Here is a 20,743-nt window from a genome sequence, read left to right as displayed (position 1 = left end):
TAGCTAGTTCTGGTGACAGGGGTAGGGGAAAGCCAGCCACTTTAGATAAAAGTTCATTCACTTTCCTCTAGAAGGGAGATATGGTATGACAATTCCACCACATGTGTGACGGTGTTCCCCTTTCTCCACATCCCTGCCAGCAATATGGGCTGTATGTAGGATTGCTATGTGCTATACGGGCCGGGGTTCGATACCAACAAAGCTGGATTTTATGATTTTGCTCTGCATGGTTAATACAATTGGATCCAGCCAATAGAAAGCATCTCGCCATTCATAAATGGTCCGCACACATCCCAGCTCCTCCTCCTACCATAAAACCTGACTTGTCATCTAGGTGTGGACCTAGGGCTTGGTACGCAATAGAGAGGCCTTTTGCTGCAGGTCTTGGAGTGTTGAAAAGCCTGCTAAGTGGGGAGGCTTCACGTGATTGGGCAGGAAGTAAGCTGATGTTGTGTAACAGGTGTCTGATCTGCAAATATTGGTAAAAACATGAATTAGGTAGCTGGTGGGATGGTGTAAGACCTCAAATGTTTTAATGTTGGAGGCCCCCAGTATCTGGTCTAGGGATAATAAACCCCTTTCTTCCCACACCTTGACATCAAGATCTGGAATAACATAAGTAAGGGCTGTCATAGGGATTTCTGAGATGGTAGGAGAGAATAGATCTATATTTCTAATGTGATGGCACCAAGTCCATATTGCCGCCCACATAGTCAAGAGATGGGGACCCCGGAACCACCGCTATAGAATGAGCAGCTAGTAATCCTTTGAGTGAGTTTTTAGTCTCAAAAGTAGACTCCACCTCCAGCCACCTCTGATTCGAAGAGGGAGACCACCATTCCCTAGTTTGATCTATGAGATTAGCTTTATAGTATCAAGTAATATCTGGGATTCCCAATCCTCCAGCTCGAAGACATGGGTAAAGTGCGTGACGGTCCATCCTAGTGGGTTTATTTCCCCAAATAAATTGGAGGAGATCTGGTTCATCAGGGGGGCTTCAAATGGGACATGGTGTCAAAAAAACAGTCTAGCAAAATCTGCCTTCCAAAAACCGTATGGCATTCCTTTCCTTCTGCGCCCTGCCGCGTGCCCATACAGCAGTTTACGACCACATATGGGGTGTTTCTGTAAACTACAGAATCAGAGCCATAAATAATGAGTTTTGTTTGGCTGTTAACCCTTGCTTTGTAACTGGGAAAAAAAATATTAAAATGGAAAATCTGCCCAAAAAGTTAAATTTTGAAATTGTATCTCTATTTTCCATTAATTCTTGTGGAACACCTAAAGGGTTAACAACGTTTGTATAATCAGGTTTGAATACCTTGAGGGGTATAGTTTCTAGAATGGGGTCAAGTGACTTCAGACCTGAACTGGTCCTTAAAAAGTTGGTTTCTGAAAATTTCTGAGAAATTTCAAGATTTACTTCTAAACTTCTAAGCCTTGTAACGTCTCCCAAAAATAAAATGTCATTCCCAAAATGATCCTAACATGAAGAAGACATATGGGAAATGTGAAGCAATAACTATTTTTGTAGGTATTAATATGTATTATAGAAGTAGAGAAATTGAAACTTGGAAATTTTAAAAATTTTCCAAATTTTGGGATTTTTTTTATTTTTTCATAAATAAAAATGAATTTTTGGGACTCCATTTTACCAGTGTCATGAAGTACAATATGTGACGAAAAAACAATCTCAGAATGGCCTGGATAAGTCAAAGCGTTTTAAAGTTATCACCACATAAAGTGACACTGGTCAAATTTGCAAAAAAAGGCCTGGTCCTGAAGGTGAAAATGAGCCCGGTCCTTAAGGGGTTATGGGGGAGGTTTTATATTGTGTTTCCATGAGAGCCAAATGAGAGAGTAAGTACTGTAAATGTTTTTCTCTTTGTTTTTTAAATCTGGAAGCAGACTGCATAAATAAACCTCTCATGTAGATTTTATGGGAGCACCATAAAGTGGAGACATTGTCAGGGGTATCATTAAACGAGAAAAACTCCTTAAATGAAGTTGAGAAGGACCAAAAGCGGTCGTTGTGCCTCAGTAAATAGGAATTGAGAAGCCAAAGTGGTGTATTGGGGTTAGGGTATGTGTCTTAAATATGAAGGAAAATGGGGGCATGGTCGGTCCATGTGATATTACCAATTGCAGAGTGTGATGCCTGATGTAGAAGGTCTCTTGATATGAGAAAATAATCAATCCGAGATTGCGGGATATGAACCTGAGACGAGAAGGTGAAATCCCTTTCCGTCGCATGTTGGTACCTCCAAATATTATGTAGGGGTGTGGTTTTGAGGAGCTTACCCAACTCTGGACCATATCCCACCGCTATTCGGGAGCAGTCGATTGATGCATTAATAGGGACGTTTAAATCTCCACCCAGAACAATGGGCCCCCTTATTACCTTCATTAGCTTCTTAAAAAAACAGTTAATAAAAGAGAGCTGATGAGAGTTAGGAACATATACATTGGCTATGGTATAATCGATATGGTTAATAGAGCATAAAAGGATAATAAAACGTTCTGCCGGGTCATTAATGCATTGGTACAATTAAAATTGAACTGAGCGTCTGATCTCTATGAGGACCCCCACTCTCTTGACCGATGCAGAGGCAAGAAAAGGGTGTGGAAAGAGCCTATTTAAGCATCTATGTGTATTAGAGGCCAACAAATGTGTCTCCTAAGCTAACAATATAGCACACCTCATTTTGTTGGCGTCTGACCACATTGCTAAGCGCTTGTATGGGGAATTAACGCCTTTCACATTTAGAGACATAAACTTCAAAACCATAGTGGATTATAAGAGTGTCTGAAATGTATTAAACAGAGGAGGAGAGAGATGGGTGGCACTAGACAGACTGGCATTGAAATCATGATCCTTTTGAGAGAACAAACTGTTACCAAAATAAAGGAAACATGAAAGTACTAGACGGCCATAAGGACCATATTATCCTACAGGATCGACATGCGTCCGAACTTTTAAAGGACGCTAATAATATCATAGGAGGGAAGGATATACAATATGGGTCATCTCCAGCAAATGTGAAATTAGTTGAAAATCTAAATAATTATAGTGTAAGACAGGTATATATAGGGTCACAGCCCTACCTTCACAATTTTCATAAAATATGAAACGACAGGCATGTAACAATAAAAGAAAAGCACAAAAATACACATTGTAGTTATAACTCTCTAAAGAGAACAGTGGAGAGAGACAGATCGGACAGTGTATTAGTAAGGATACTTATTCAGGTACAGTCAGCATTTCGATTCTTGGAAGAGCTCTGTCCAACTCTTCTCTTGGTTCTCCTGTTCCTACCCGTTTGCACTACGGACCAAGGGGACAGGGGTGGTAATACTGGTAAAGCAGCTAGATCCTGAACCGTCGCCCAGTCCTCAATTGAAATCATAGGGTCCCCAAGTGCCGTCAGGAGCTCCGTTAGATATTCGTGTCGGCGTATTAGGAACCTTTTTCTGTCTATTGTAGAAGCAAGTCCAAAAGGAAATAGCCAACGATAAAGGATTTTCTTCGAGCGTAGAAGATCCGCCAGAGGTTTTAGTTATCTTCTTTTATAAAGGCTAATGGGAGCTAAATCCTGGAAGAGAGTTAGTTGGTGACCTTCCCATTGTGGTGTATCCCTGGCCTTCTTCAAAATGTTTTCTTTGACTATGAAATCAAGGAATCTGCAAATTACGTCTCTTGGAGGATTTGAGGGTTCTGGACGTGGGCGTAAGGCCCTGTGTGCTCTCTCTATTTCAATAGAAAGGGGGTAGTGATCCCCTAGTAGATTATTAGCTAGTTGTTTAACGATGCTCAGCAATGACTCTGAGTCATACGTTTCCGGAAGACCTCAGATTCTTAGATTATTACGACGGTTACGATTATCCTGAGTGTAGAGCAGATTTAGTTGGTCTTGGCAAGAATGGAAATGAGTAGCCATTTCTTTAGTATGGTAACAGAGATCAGCCACCGTATCTTCTTGGGTGTCTACCCGATGGTCTCCTATTTTTCCGAGGTCTTGTTTGATCTCCTGGAGGTCTTGCGCCAAAGGAGATAAAGCTTTAGTGAGAGTTTGTTGAAAGTAAGTTCTGGACAGAGGTTGATCAGATTGGGAGGATATATGATCTTCTACAGGAAGTATTGTATCGTTGTCTACGTGTGAAGTCCCTGAGGAAGAGGTTTCAAAACCCCCAGGTGATTTACTGATAAACTTGTCTATATTTCCCTTGGTTTGAGAGATTTTAGAAGTCGAGACAGAGTCCTTAGCTGTAGGTTGCCCGTATTTCACCATTGCGGGAGGCAATGTGCATACACTGAGTGAAGGAATGATTATAGCAGGTTGCTGTGTCACATATAGTTATTAGATAGAAGCAGTATTACATGGAGAAGAACCCATATCCAGAAGATCTGGGTTAGGGATCCGCAAACATTGAGCTGGAGACTCTTTAAGCAGTTTATAATGAAATAGCTGCTGAGATCTTCGGACCTCCCCTAACACATAAGAGGGGGTCCAGCAATAAAAATGTAGGCTTGGCATATAAAATAGAGGTAGTGAGGATAATAAGCCTCCTGAGAAAAATAAAATGCCTCTGGGTTCACATTAATTATATTGTGACTAGCCAAGTCTTTGGCCTATAATACTGCAAAGCAGTGTGAAGGGGGATATAGTCTGTCCCTTCTTAAGTAGAGACTCAGGTAGTTATTGGCGCTGTAGAGGGTTCTGGAATGGAGTGAGTATCTCCCCTCACCTTATATTTTCCCTAATGTATATCAAGGGCAGGCAGAGAGGTCCATCAATGAGGCCCCAGCGATCCTCAGATAGGCCGCGATAAAATAAAATGTTCTGTGTGGCTCCGGTCAGCGGCGCGTTCAGACTCCAGCACTTGGCCCAGGGAATTGTATCTCCGTCTGATAGCCGGTCCACAGAGACCCGATTGGTTCCAAGGTGGTAAGAGGGTTTCAATGGCCGCCTCGGTTCACTCGCCGCCCAGAACTCAAGACCACAGGCTTCTCGCGCAGCACAGGCCACAACCTCACTGAGGCAGCTCACAGCCCTAAAAAGGGCCCCGAAGCTCCGACTCGGGCTGGAGAGGATCGGAATGAGAAGATGCGCCCTAGAAGAGGACAGGTGAGTGTGGATGGCAATAGATTCTGTTCTTTTCAGCCACAGATCGCAGCCTGCACATCTGCCTCCATTAGCGTCTAGCTCCGCCCCTCTACTACAGTAATTTCTTATATTTCTTACACTCTTCACTTCTGGGTCAAGTGCTCTTCAGCTCCAGATGCGTCCAGCATTAGGATGTTGTGTGGCCGTGAACACAAATGGGTCTGGTGTGGAGGTCTGTTTATATTTTGGTGTCTGATCTGGGATCTAATTTGTTGTGGGGTCTGAATTAAAGGGGTTGTGCAGGCAGTATATATTGATGACCTATCCTCAGGATAGGTCACCAATATCTGATTGGCGGGGGTCCGAAAAATGGAACCCTCATTGATCAGCTGTTTGAAGAGGTCATTACACTACGCATCATCTCCTGTGGAGCAGTGGCGTACTTTAATTACAAGTACTTGCTCCATTCAAGTGAATGGAGTGAATGCTTGTGATTACACTGCACGTCCAAGCTGACAAACAGTGTAAAGAAGAGAAAGTAGCATTCGCCACATCCTCTTCAAATAGCTGATCGTCAGGAGTGCCAGGAAGGGACGGATTGGCCATAGACCTTACAGGGAAATTTCCCGGTGGACTGATGCCAAGGGGGCTAGCCAATGGAAAGTTTTGAGGTTGTATTTTGTTCTGCTGGTGGCAGTTTTTGTGATGTACTGTGGAACGATACACTTTTATATGCAGTGTTTTATGTAAGTTGGAGAACATCACAATACTATAATACATCATCTATTGAGGTTCGAGCATATGACTCAGATGAGAACATCGCACTACATTTATCTGCACATATAAAGTAGTGTTAATGACATTAATATTAATACATCATACAGTTGTTCTGTCTTACCTGTTTTGTTTCTAGGTTCCCCTCTACAGTAAATGAACTAAAGTTATATTTGCCTTGAAGAATGTCCTCCATTAAAAGGTGAACTCCAACAAGCTCCCCATGAGCTACACTGCGTTCTTGATCAGTCATGTCACAGAGGCAGAGCTGGGTCAATTAAAAGGATATATATTTATTAACATATATTCTGCTTTGTAATATCAGACTGAAATACATGCATTTAAAGAGTAATTATCACCTGCCGGTCACTAGATGCATTCAAGTAAGTGACATTTCGCACCATGTTTTATTTCGTTCATGTTTAGTGTGTACGCTGCAAAAGCCCCTGGCGTACACCTTCAACATATACATAGGCTTCGATTGCCAGACAAAGACCAAAGGACTTTTCTTTTGTCCTCCATCTAGCCAGTATGCGTCAAGTATGGACTAGCATAGTAGACTACACTATTCCACCCCATGGAGCCCAGTAAAAGTATACAAATGTTAAAGGGGTTGTCTCACTTCAACAAAAGGCACTTACTAATGTACTGTGATTGTCCATATTGTCTCCTTTGCTGGCTGGATTTATTTTTCCATCACATTATACACTGCTCGTTTCCAGGGGTTATGAGCACTGCCGCAGCACAGATACAAGGTGGCCACCAGAGAGGCCGGCACTTTTTCCTATAGTGTGCAAGCACGGCCACCGCTGCTGGATTGGTCGTAACCATGGAAACAAGTAGTGTATAATGTGATGGAAAAATGAATCCAGCCAGCAAAGGAGGCAACATGGACAATCGCAATACATTAGTAAGTGCCTTGTATAAATTTTCTCTACATAATAAATGCCACTTGCTGAAGTGAGACAACCCCTGAAGGCCTGTTTCACATTTGCATTTAAGAAAACGGGCAGGCCATTCAAGGAGGGAACAGCCTGCTGCATCTCTCTGCATTCCAGAATTGCTAGAAGCAAATGCATCACTGTCTGGCTCCATTCACTATAATGCAGATCGGGAGCAACGTGGCCTCAACCACATCGGTTTTCTTACAGGCGCTTCTCAACATGTTTGCCGGGTTGCGGCCCAGATCTCTGCCGATCCTCATTAGATTGAATGTACCGCCAGGTGTCTTGTAGCTTACGGCAGTGCCAGATCCGGACATCTCCAGCAGGCTGCTACCCTGCCGGAGATGCAGCAGTAAACACAAATTTGAACAAAGCCTTAAACATATAAAAAATTTTAACATGGCAAACAATTGGTGACAGATGCCATTCATCACAGGAATCTACAAACATATTTGTCATGAGCTTTTCATGACATAAGCATATGTTAAAGGATGCCACTATAGCCCATGGGTGATGAATGCGTTAAACCAGAGATCCTTAAACTGCGGCCCTCCAGCTGTTTCAAAACGACAACTCCCAACATGCCCGAACATCCTACAGGTATCAGCCTACAGCAGGGCATTGTAGGAGTTGTAGTTTTACAACAGCTGGAGGGCCGCAGTTTGAGGATGCCTGCGTTAAACTGATGCCTAATACCTCATGCACACGACCGTTTTTTTTTAAGGTCCGCAAAAACGGGGTCCGTAGGTCCGTGATCCGTGACCGTTTTTTCGTCCGTGAGTCTTCCTTGTTTTTTGGAGGATCCACGGACATGAAAAATGAAAAAAAAAAATCTAAGTCAAGTTTGCCATTGAAATGATAGGAAAAAACGGACACGGATCACGGACACGGATCACGGACGCGGATGACAATCTTGTGTGCATCCGTGATTTTTCACGGACCCATTGACTTGAATGGGTCCGTGAACCGTTGGCCGTGAAAAAAATAGGACAGGTCATATTTTTTTCACGGCCAGGAAACGCGGATCACGGATGCGGCTGCCAAACAGTGCATTTTCCGATTTTTCCACGGACCCTTTGAAAGTCAATGGGTCCGCGAAAAAAAAAAAGGAAAACGGCACAACGGCCACGGATGCATACAACGGTCGTGTGCATGAGGCCTAAGAGTGGCCTTACCCAAAGGATAAATTGATATTGGTTTCATGCATCTGTCATGAAAATCTATTGAAAAGCTTGAGGTATATACAGTATATTACATTTACCATATATGTTTGTGCAAACTTTTCCTGGCATATACACATTAAAGGGACACAAAACACATGATGTGAACAGGGCCCAACCTATTATCATCAGTATGACCCCTCTGTGGTCAAGGTGTGTGGAATGGCACCCAAACGGAACATAATGCCATGAGCATGAGCTATATAATAAATGATCCAATCAATTAAATTATATAGCTTATGGTGCATGTAATAAGGAATATATCATAATATGTCTCTGGGTGGAAAATGTGTATTTAAGAACAAAAATAGGATCTGCTGTCATAAGAATAAAGGATAACCTTTGAGAGAGACTTCCCTGCATTCCAATGAAATGACACAATTTAAGTGCTCTATATACAACTTTACATACATACAAGGAACTGTAATGCACTGATGTAAATGCAGCCCAGGATCTTATGCAACAACCGTAACCGGGATCCATGTAGTGCAGAAAAACAAAACAGAAACAAAAAATCTACAAGATTGGAAGAATATATATATATATATATATATATATATATATATGAAAAGTAGGGCAGCACTCCTTTGCCAACTGTAAAGTGGGTGCCAGCGGTAACCCCTTGATTCTGGGTGGTAGACAAGTCGCAAAAATCCACGACACGCCTTAAAAGTTAAAAATTTGCTATTTATTCACACATGTCATACAGCAACGATTCAGTTCTCTCTTTAGAACCTTTCTCAAGCCAAGTTTGAGAAAGGTTCTGAGAGAGAACCGAAACGTTGCTGTATGACATGTGTGAATAAATAGCAAATTTTTCACTTTTAAGGCGTGTCGTGGATTTTTGCGACATATATATATATATATATATATATATATATATATATAAAAAAAGAAGCAGCAGCACAGCAGTTGTGGAAAGTGGGTGCAAACCCTCATGAACTGTAGGCAACAAGTCCATAGATAATCTCCAAAACGCAAATGATGAGGCAGCACTCTAATGTGAATAGAGGGTGTCAGACCCGTTTATTTCCCCAGTAGCAACGTTTCAGCCCAACTCAATGGGGCCTTTGTCAAGCAAACAAATGATGTAAGGTACAAACTTAAATACCCACAGTGAATTACAGAAGCATAATTGTATAATTAATTGCCAGTGCTGTAAATTAAGTGTAAAAAAAATACATAAACATGATTCTAAATTCATAGAAATATCTCTGCAGTGTTATAACATAATTATTTTATCACATATTTCATCCGTGATTCCCTCTGATGTGTATATTAATAAAAAAAAATATGAAAAAAGTGCCACGTGCATTAATAGTAAATGTACACCTGCAATTAGTGCTAATATAAAAAGCAGCAACAGCTGTAATAATTAAAATAAACCTCAAACACCTACTACATCGTTGGTGGTTCCAGTGTGAGTCATAGTGTCCCCAACCCGCTACTGCGCATGTCCTGGCGTCAGTGTTGTGTCAATCCCACACTTGCCGGAACGAACATTACGTGACCCAGGAGCGTCGTCACGCAGATCACGTGAGCGCTCCCAAGGTAACGCGTCCGGGGGAGGGGGGAGATAAACCAACACAAGATCAGATGTATACTTGGAAAGGTATGGCACCAATAGGACACAAAAAAGCAGAGCAAAAGCTGAATATGAAAAAGAAAAAAATACATAAAATAGAGAAAAATAAAAAGTTTTTTTTATTTTTTTATTTCAATCCAGCACACGAATTTAAGTAGATCCTATAAAGCAAGTTACTTCTTAAATATATAAACATAAGGGTTCCATTATATGTGCATAGTTAAATCCCTGAAAAGAGGAGCAAACAACATTGGGAAGAGGGAGGTGCTGACCATTGTCCACGGCCAAGCCACTCCCACTAGCACAATGAATAGGGGATACCGGGATTGGGTGCGAAAATTCACCACTATAAATGGCCAAATCAGCGCCAATTATGGTCCCATGAAGAAGGGCACAACATCACCCTACCCACACAGTGTATACTAGCCTCTTTTGATGTTACTAGTTTATATACCTCAATTGATCACAACAGGGGTATTGCTGCAGTTCAGAAATGCTTGGATACCAGTCATTACACTAAAGAAAGTCAATATTTTAATATTGATTTGCTTAATTTAGTTTTGAGATATAACTATTTTGCGTTTATGGATCACTTTTACTTGCAGTTGCGTGAGCAAATATCTTCATAGCGGCCATGGAGGAGGAACACATCTATGTATTCCACCACTTCAACCAGGTGTTGGGGTGGTGGTGATACATTGACGATATTTTCTTGATTTGGACAGGGAGTGCATGCTCTTTACACGATTTTCACAAATATTTGAACCAGATTGATCCTGATATTACTTTTAGGCTACATGCATACGACCGTATGTGTTTTGCAGTGATCCGCAAAAAAAAGGGATGACATCCGTACGCCATCCGTTTTTATTGCGGATCAATTGTAACAATGCCTAAAACAGACAAGAATAGGACATGTTCTATTTTTGTTGTGGAGCTACGGAACGGACATACTGATGTGGACAGCACACGGTTTGCTGTCTGCACTTTTTGCGGACCCATTGAAATTAATGGGTCCGCATCCTAAAAATGGAACGGACAAGGATCGTGTGCATGTAGCCTTACTCTAACATTTTGAACAGAGCAGGTTCAATTCCTTTCTACAACAGTACATGTGGTGGGAGAAAAGTTGAGTACTGATTTATACATTAAACTGACTGAGGTACGAGAGCTGTCATCCGAGATCAACAATTGATGCTTTACCTTATAGTCAATTTCTGACAATCAAACGTATAGTACAGGACATGCGCAGTAGCGGGTCGGGGACACTATGACTCACACTGGCACCACCAACGATGTAGTAGGTGTTTGAGGTTTATTTTAATTATTACAGCTGTTGTGGCTTTTTATATTAGCACTAACTGCACTTTTCACAGGAGGTGTAAAAATACTATTAATGCACGTGGCACTTTTTTTTCCTATTTTTTATTAATATACACATCAGATGGAATTATGGATGAAATATGTGATAAAATAATGATGTTCTAACACTGCAGAGATATTTCTATGAATTTAGAATCATGTTTATGTATTTTATTTTACACTTAATTTACAGCACTGGCAATTAATCAAACACAGTCACTTCAAAAAGTTTTTTCCACAATTTTCCATGTTACACAAAGTAAGTATGTGTGATGTGAAATAATAAGGATACATGGTTTTCAAAATAAATTTTAAGCAATAAAAATCTGGAAAGTGTGGTGCGCATTTGTATTCAGCCCCCCTGGGTCAATACTTTGTAGGACCACCTTTCATTGCAATTACAGCTGAAAATCTTTTGGGGTATGTAACTGCCAGCTTCGTACATCTAGAGACTGAAATTTTTGCCTATTCTTTTTGCAAAATAGCTTAAGCTCAGTCAGATTGGAAGGAGTGCCTCTGTGAACAGCAATTTTCAAGTTTCCAAGATTCTCTACGGGATTTAGGTCTAGACTGGGACATATTAACACATAAATATGCTTTGATCTAAACAATTCCATTGTAGCTCTGACTATGTTTAGGGTTATTATCCTGCTGGAAGGTGAACTTCCACCCCAGTCTCAAGCCTTTTGCAGCCTCTACCAGGTTTTCCTGCAGGACTGCCCTGTATTTAGCTCCATCCATCTTCCTATCAACTCCGAACAGCTTTCCGGTCCCTGCTGAAAAAAAGCATCCCCACAGCAAGATGCTGCCACCACCATGTTTCACGGTGGGGATGGTGTGTTTACCATCACACACACTGTTTTGCATTTAGGCCACAAATTTAAACTTTTCCATAAAGGCCAGATTTGTGGAGTACACGACTAATAGTTTTCCTGTGGACAGATTCTCCCACCTCAGCTGAGGATTTCTGCTGCTCCCCCAGAGTGACCATGGATCTCTTGGCTGCTTCTCTAATTAGTGCTGTCCTTGCCTGGGCTGTCAGTTTAGGTTGATGGCTATGTCTTGGTAGGTTTGTAGTTGTGTCATACTCCTTCCATTTTCAGATGATGGTTTGAACAGTGCTCCATGAGATATTCAGAGGTTAGGATATTTTTTATAACCTAACCCTGCTTTACATTTCTCCACAACTTTATCCCAGACCTGTCTGGTGTGTTCCTTGGTTTTCATGATGCTGTTTGATCACTAATGTTTCCTGAGGCCTTCACAGAACTGCTATAGTTATACTAAGAATAAATTACACACAGGTGGACTCTATTTAATAATTAGGTGACTTCTGAAGGCAATTGGTCACACTAGATTTTTTTGTAGGGGTATCAGAGTACAGGGGGCTGAATCTAAATGCATGTCACACTTTTCAGATTTTAATTTATTAAAAATGTTGAAAACCATGTATCATTTTCTTTTCACTTCACACATACTTGCTACTTTGTGCTGGTCTATCACATAAAATCCCAATAAAATACATTTAAGGGTACTTTCACACTAGCGTTTTTCTTTTCCGGCATAGAGTTCCGTCACAGGGGCTCTATACCGGAAAAGAACTGATCAGGCATATCCCCATGCATTCTGAATGGAGAGTAATCCGTTCAGTTTGCATCAGGATGTCTTCAGTTCAGTCGTTTTGACTGATCAGGCAAAAGAGAAAACCGTAGCATGCTACGGTTTTTTCTCCGGCGAAAAAAACTGAAGACATGCCTGAACGCCGGATCCGGCATTTTTTCCCATAGGAATGTATTAGCGCCGGATCCGGCATTCAGAATACCGGAATGCCGGAGCCGTCGTTCCGGCATGCGCATGCGCAGATCGGTAAAAATGCGAAAAATGTACAAGACGGATCCGTAGGTCCGCATGACAAGCGGAGAGACGGATCCGTCCTTGCAATGCATTTGTGAGACGGATCCGCATCCGGATCCGTCTCACAAATGCTTTCAGGCAGCAGCAGATCGGCGGATCCGGCGGCCAGTTCCGATGACGGAACTGCCCGCCGGATCACACTGCCGCAAGTGTGAAAGTAGCCTAAGTTTGTGGGTGTTGCGTGAAGAATATGCAAATGTTCAAGGGGTATGAATACTTTTTCAAGGCACTGTATATCATATAAAACTGTACTTTGGTTTCATTTGAGTACTAAAAGCAAGTCATAACTGTGTACATTTCTATTAACATGCTGTTAAATATATATTTTTTCAAAATTCCTTGCTGTACATTTGTAACACCGTTGTTAGTAGGTTTGTGTGTTTGCTAATAAATACTGTTACTGTAACAGGAATAATCAGCAGAGCTAAGAGAGCGTATTGACAGAGCTTACACTCCCCTGTGGGTAACTGTTTTATCAGTTTAGACTGACACGTCATGAAGCCATGAAGAAGTAAACAGTCTGGAGGAGTGGTTATTCTGAGTCATTTGTTAGCACCAGGCAGTGCAGTAAACCTTGTATTCAGCTGCTTTACTCTCTATTACAGCTGTATCCCTATGACACACAGTATATGGATAATCAATGGATCTTTTCGGATGTTTTTTTCTTGTCATACAATCATTATCTAACCAGGTATTTGTGATGGATATTTTGTAAGTGCCTGTATTTTGTTTCTGCGATGCAAATTGACAACTGGGTGTCACCATTCCCCTTGTCAAAGGGATGTGTCCCTCCACAGTCTGACATTGTCAGCAGGGACACAACCTCATCTGGTAACAACCACATTTATTTATTGAAGGACTAACACATGATATGCATAATTTAGAGTAAAAAGAAAGAGATACTAAAAAGAAGAGATACTGCAGCATTATTATATCATGTGGAACAGTGAGGAGGGCAAAGTGAGGTAGAGAAATATTGAGGGGCTTTAAGTTACAACAGCTTCCTATCGGCTGTTGTAACTTGATCCAGACAGCAGCTCTGTCATAACCAGCAGAAGAGGGAGGGGGGTGGAGTGCAGAGAGCAGTTCAGAATGTATGTGTGTAATGTGTATGTATTATGTGTTTATTGTTTGTATATAATTATGTGTAATGTGTGTGTACTGTATCTAAATTGTAAGGTTATGTTCACATGTATCATGGTAAATTTGACACATATTTACTAGAGGTACCTCAGATGGTAGAAATTTGAGGTTGACACTCAGAAAAATGCTGTGGATGTGCAGTAATGACATGCTATGGATCCACAAAACGATTAGTCCTATTCAGTGAGGTAAATCTAGGCAGGGCTAATCCACTGACTTTTCTATGCAGAATCTACTACAAGTAGTAGGCTACTTTATTTTAAATTTTTTCAAGTGCATGTGAACAAGATTACTAAAACTCCATTCATATGCATTGCAAGTGTATTATTAGTGGCTCCTTGCTACAGGAGAGATGATAGATCATCTTTAATAGTTTTATGAAAAGCTTTATTTAAATCTATTTGAAAAGTTCCAACTACACGCAAATTCTGTCCATGTAGCCATCTTAGGTGTGTGCAAATGTATTCAATACAAAAAAAATACTCATCATTTTGTATCCTAGAGGAAATCAGACCTAGGTTATAGCAATGCAAAGTGATATCCAAGATGAAAGTACATATGTCACCTGCATGTGGTATCCAATTGCATGTAGCCCATGGATTGCCAATGGGAACAGACCACCATCAGCTAAAAAGGTTCTCCAAGGATAAAGCAAAAATGCCTAGATAAAAAAAAAACAGTCACAATTAAAGCATCTTAGAACGAGTTCTTACAACAGCAGTACACATCATAAATGTTGGGTTATTTATCTGAGTTGGCTGTGTATTAAAGAGACTTGTCTACTTCAAGGCATTTTCACTGTTTGACAGGTATACAGAAAACAGAAGCTCTCATATAGATTGCTGATCTCAAAAGGAGAGAGGGCAAAGCAATGAAAACTTGGTAAGCAAGAACAAGGATGAGGAGGACATCTGTTTTCTCATGAACAGACTACTTGAACATTTAAGAAGCACTCAAGAGCCCATGGCCATTTGTTGATCCAGTGCCCCTTAAGGCCCCTTACATATTAGTGAGAACAGCGGGTTCAGCCGACACTGTAATGTATATGGAGAGCTCCCTATTCTCCCCTGACAGATGATGTTGGGGGAGGGGAGGATCGGGTGAAGTGAATGTTTTCGCCCCATCCTTTTGTTCTCCCGGGAGATAAGGTATAAGAATTGTCTGGCAACAGCTTTATCCCCCTCTACCCATCATTTGGCCAACAGCGATTGAATGTGCACCCCTTAAAGGTGTTTTCCAGGAATAATTCATTATTAACTGAAGGCTGCTTGCTTGACTTGCCTATTGAAAGATGCGTACTTACCTGCTCCCTGCTACTCTGGTCCCGCATGCTGCCTCCCACTCCTTCATCTACCAGTCCCTGGATTGTTTACTACCAGCTGGTGTATGGATATGGCCAACTGCTTCACTGCAGCCAATGACTGGCTTCAGCGGTGATGTGTCCCCAACCAGCACATCACTTGCCACTTGCGAAAACATCACACTGAAGCCAGTCATTGCCTGCAGCAGTACAGGTGACCATGTCCATGCTCCAGAAAGATGTAAACAAGCCTAGGACAGAAATATGGAAAAGTGGGAGCCAGCGTGTAGGACAGGAGCGGCAGACAGCAGGTACGTATGGATCTTACAATTGGTGAGTCAGTTAATAGTACATTTTTCCCTTTAAGAGAAGAAAAGAAACCAATAAATAAATTCTTCACAAAATGCAATGTGTTAACGTTATCTAAAGTAGTAGGTAAAGAACCAATGATCTTCATTGCCCAAGGACCCCTCTGTCTGCCCCTGCTAAAATACCTACTGTATGTCCAATCCTAAATACAATGCCTTCCCTGTACTATGGTGATCATAAATATGTTATAAGCGTTGTCTAAGGTAGGACATGGGCATATTTTGGTCCAGTATTTAACATTTTTTGTAGGACAAAACCAGGAGTGATACGGATGCAGACACCTCAATATGAATAATGCCTTGGAGATACAGCAACAGCTTATGACGTGTACTTAACTGTTTATGTATCTCTCAGAGAGTATAATGGATAGTGACTGGGCGACACAAGTAATAGGTGAGTACTGGGCACCTTTCAATGTAAAAATTCATGCCCACTAACACACATAAAACATGTATACATGTTTTTGCATGCATTATTTTCAGTTGCATTTTTCACACTCAAGACAATGAAGAAAAACTGCACACAATGCCACGTCAACAGATCTTAAAACAACCTGCCAAGAAGAACAGCTGTCAGTGAAGAGAACATCTTAAAAAAAAACTCATATACATAAAACTCCAGAATGAGCATCACTGAAACACCATATGTGAGCCTGAGTGATATCAAAGTAGATGCAATGAGAAGCTCGTAACGTAATAAATAACATAAAAACAACAGGCAGTATAATAATAACCCTGTGGCTGCGTGGATCATGAGGCTGTGGCACAGGCAACTGGGAGGAAAATGCACTTTTGACCACGGAGTTACTCAGCACTGTGAGTCCATGATACATATTGTCTGTTGTGGTTCTGAAAGCAGAAATGTTCCCGGAGGACAGCAATGCTTCTCTACAAAACAAAATACATAGAAGATCCATCATAGATTAGAGGTCAGGATTAGACATCGCAAGAGACTTTACAGGAGAGCTACCAATACATTATATGGATGCTGTGCCGAGAAATTACAAATGGTGTTACAGGCCGAAGCACCTCTGCTCTGGGGTACCCACAATGCCTCGTGCTTTGGAGCTTCACGGTAACCTGTTGAGTGGGATCATAACACATCTACATGTACTAAAACATGGGCATCGATGTGGACGGTGAGCCAGAAAATAGGTCAAAAGTGTTTTCATAGGGGCACCGAAGAAGAGAACTGAAGATTCAGAGTTTGTAACTAAGGAATTTGGTAACAAATAAGATAATTTTTTACATCGCATATGTACAGTAAAGGGGTTTATCCCTTAGGGATCAGCCTATTTAACATCCTAGCGACCAAGCAATTTTTTCTTTTGTAGCCATAAGAGGGTTTTTCTGTGGGACAAGTTGTAGTTTTCTATACATTTTTGGGTACATATAACTCACTGATTACATTTTATGAACTCTTTTCTGGAGGGAAATGGAAAAATAAACAGCAATACTAGCATTATTTTTTTTACATTGTAAATTTTGCAACATTCACCTTACCGTATAAATAACAAGATAACTTTACTGTCTGGGTCAGTACGTTTACAGTGATTTTAAATATATAGTTTTTTTTTAAGTTTTACTACTTTTTCACAATTGACATTGTAAATTTTGCGTCATTCACGTTGCAGCATAAATAACAAGATAACTTTGCTCTCTTGCTCAGTATGATTATAGTGATACCAAATATATATACTGTAGTTTTTTTTTCTTCATTTTATTACTTTAGCAGAATAAAAACCCTTTCTTTGTGTTGCTGCATCCCAAGACCCATTCATTTTTTTATATTTCTTTCTACGGAGCAGACTGAGGGTTTGATTTTTGCAGGACCACTTGTAGTTTTCATTGGTGTCATTCTGGGATATATACAATGTTTGAATAGCTTTTTATTACATTTTGTGTGGCAGATAAGCAAAAAAAAACGTGCAAATCTGCAATTCTTTTTACAGTGTTCATCAGGGGCAGAATGGGAATTTAAAGTGGCCCCATGTTGTAGGTAGGTTCAAACTGACAGAAGACAGGCCAAAACAAGTAGGCGGAGACAACCGACATAGGCGGGGCCTGCAGTACTGTACTGCAGCACAGAATACCGCCCCAGCGGAACCAAATACCACAGGACAGCACAAAATACTGCCGCCCTCACCACAGTATTTAACTATATCACTGTCATGAGGACAGTAATACAGTTGAGTTCAGGAGGGCACATGCGGCCCTTGAGCATCAGATCATTATTTACCTGGCCTGCGGCCATCAAGAGGGCTTGAGTTCCCTGTAGGGTCTATGGCAATTCTGCCCCTTGTGTTCATAATTGTATAGTTCAGGTTGTCACAAATGTAGCGATATCAAATGTGTGGAGGGTTTATTTTTTTTTACAATTTTTTTCTATTGAAAAGCATTTTTTAAATGGAAAAAATGTGTGCATTTTAACATGGAGATTTTTAATAAAACTGTATTTAATTCTTTGTTTCACACTTACTAGTCCCACAAGGGGACTTTTAAAACATAAGGCAACCTAGGCTGCACAGCCTAATAGGCATACACAGAAAGCAGGCCTGGAGGCCTTCATTAGGCCCGCAGCTGCCGTGTACACACATCAGCACCCTGTGATCTCATTCATGGTGGTTTCGATCACTGACGGAGGTGACTCCCTTGTCTTCTGGAACCATTTAGGTGACATGGTCACTACTGACTGTGGCATCTAAGAGGTTAAACGGCCAGGATTGGCAATTCTGCCAATCTGGGACATTAGAGCATAAGTCATCCGATCTCCTGCTCTTCACTGCATGGGAGAGCCGCATAGTGCTTAGATGATAGCGGACTAGCCTAAGGCCCCTTAGTAACCACTGTAAAATGGTGTATTGGTCACTAAGGGGTTAAATAATTCATTTGGTTAGTTCTCCTTCTTCTCTTATACTACTGATTTGCATTGAGTGGATTGTAAAGCTGCATACCGGATCAAGTAGCGCACAGCAGCATCAAACTGCAGTATCATGACCTCACGTCGTAGCAGTAACATTGCAGCTACTTCCTTTGGATCATGAGGGTTCTGCAGACCATCTATTAACTTCTGAAGGTCTCGAAGCTCAGCTCCTGTAAAGAATACAGAGGTTTTATATTAGAACCTTTCTAGTATATCCAAGTTAAGACAAATGTGCACATACTGTATTTAAACTACGTGCAGAATTATTAGGCAAATGAGTATTTTCACCACATCATCCTCTTTATGCATGTTGTCTTACTCCAAGCTGTATAGGCTCGAAAGCCTACTACCAATTAAGCATATTAGGTGATGTGCATCTCTGTAATGAGAAGGGGTGTGGTCTAATGACATCAACACCCTATATCAGGTGTGCATAATTATTAGGCAACTTCCTTTCCTTTGGCAAAATGGGTCAAAAGAAGGACTTGACAGGCTCAGAAAAGTCAAAAATAGTGAGATATCTTGCAGAGGGATGCAGCACTCTTAAAATGGCAAAGCTTCTGAAGCGTGATCATCGAACAATCAAGCGTTTCATTCAAAATAGTCAACAGGGTCGCAAGAAGCGTGTGGAAAAACCAAGGCGCAAAATAACTGCCCATGAACTGAGAAAAGTCAAGCGTGCAGCTGCCAAGATGCCACTTGCCACCAGTTTGGCCATATTTCAGAGCTGCAACATCACTGGAGTGCCCAAAAGCACAAGGTGTGCAATACTCAGAGACATGGCCAAGGTAAGAAAGGCTGAAAGACGACCACCACTGAACAAGACACACAAGCTGAAACGTCAAGACTGGGCCAAGAAATATCTCAAGACTGATTTTTCTAAGGTTTTATGGACTGATGAAATGAGAGTGAGTCTTGATGGGCCAGATGGCTGGATTGGTAAAGGGCAGAGAGCTCCAGTCCGACTCAGACGCCAGCAAGGTGGAGGTGGAGTACTGGTTTGGGCTGGTATCATCAAAGATGAGCTTGTGGGGCCTTTTTGGGTTGAGGATGGAGTCAAGCTCAACTCCCAGTCCTACTGCCAGTTTCTGGAAGACACCTTCTTCAAGCAGTGGTACAGGAAGAAGTCTGCAAGGTAAGAAAAACATGATTTTCATGCAGGACAATGCTCCATCACACGCGTCCAAGTACTCCACTGCTGGCAAGAAAGGGTATAAAAGAAGAAAATCTAATGACATGGCCTCCTTGTTCACCTGATCTGAACCCCATTGAGAACCTGTGGTCCATCATCAAATGTGAGATTTACAAGGAGGGAAAACAGTACACCTCTCTGAACAGTGTCTGGGAGGCTGTGGTTGCTGCTGCACGCAATGTTGATGGTGAACAGATCAAAACACTGACAGAATCCATGGATGGCAGGCTTTTGAGTGTCCTTGCAAAGAAAGGTGGCTATATTGGTCACTGATTTGTTTTTGTTTTGTTTTTGAATGTCAGAAATGTATATTTGTGAATGTTGAGATGTTATATTGGTTTCACTGGTAAAAAGAAATAATTGAAATGGGTATATATTTGTTTTTTGTTAAGTTGCCTAATAATTATGTACAGTAATAGTCACCTGCACACACAGATATCCCCCTAAAATAGCTAAAACTTACCCTTCAGTGACCTATCGCATATCTCTTCTGACTCCCCGGGTCATTGGTTCAGATACCTTCAACTCCACAATTTTGTAAGCTCCTTGGCTCCCGGTTCGCAACTATCCGCCCCTCTGACTAACTTTGAAAAACTCTGCACAGCAGCATCAGGACCTTGTCATGGCATATCTTTGATCTACGGTCTGATCGGTGCCGGGGAGGTAGGGGATGGCACATTAGCCGAACAGTTGAAGGATGTGGGGTTTGTGTCTGGTTGGGAGGGTGAATTAGCGGTTACCATTTCCGCTGAACAATGGAATCGCTCCCTTCTGTTCACTCATAAGTTGACGGTTTCTTGCCGCCTGCAAGAGTTAAACTATAAAATCCTTACACGGTGGTATAGGACTCCGGTCAAGCTACATCAGTTTTATCCTTCTGTTCCCAATACATGTTGGCGATGCCACGATGCAG

At 41.4% G+C, this 20,743-nt stretch overlaps 1 protein-coding gene across 1 annotated transcript in view; it reads right to left on the bottom strand.

Moving 5' to 3' along the window:
* LOC122935381 (coiled-coil domain-containing protein 162-like) overlaps positions 1-20,743 on the bottom strand; it is an 83,359-nt gene that overhangs the window by 52,973 nt on the left and 9,643 nt on the right. Inside the window, exons 5-8 of the mRNA XM_044291152.1 lie at positions 18,670-18,808; positions 16,450-16,603; positions 14,613-14,708; positions 6,004-6,147 (exon numbers count right to left, since the gene is read on the bottom strand). Coding sequence (XP_044147087.1) covers positions 6,004-6,147; positions 14,613-14,708; positions 16,450-16,603; positions 18,670-18,808 — 533 coding nt within the window. The remainder of the gene's footprint in view (positions 1-6,003; positions 6,148-14,612; positions 14,709-16,449; positions 16,604-18,669; positions 18,809-20,743) is intronic.

This window comes from Bufo gargarizans, chromosome 4 (assembly GCF_014858855.1).
Source record: "Bufo gargarizans isolate SCDJY-AF-19 chromosome 4, ASM1485885v1, whole genome shotgun sequence".
Taxonomy (NCBI): domain Eukaryota; kingdom Metazoa; phylum Chordata; class Amphibia; order Anura; family Bufonidae; genus Bufo; species Bufo gargarizans.
Note: the sequence above shows the minus strand (reverse complement) of the source record. Positions and strands in the feature narration are given on the sequence as shown.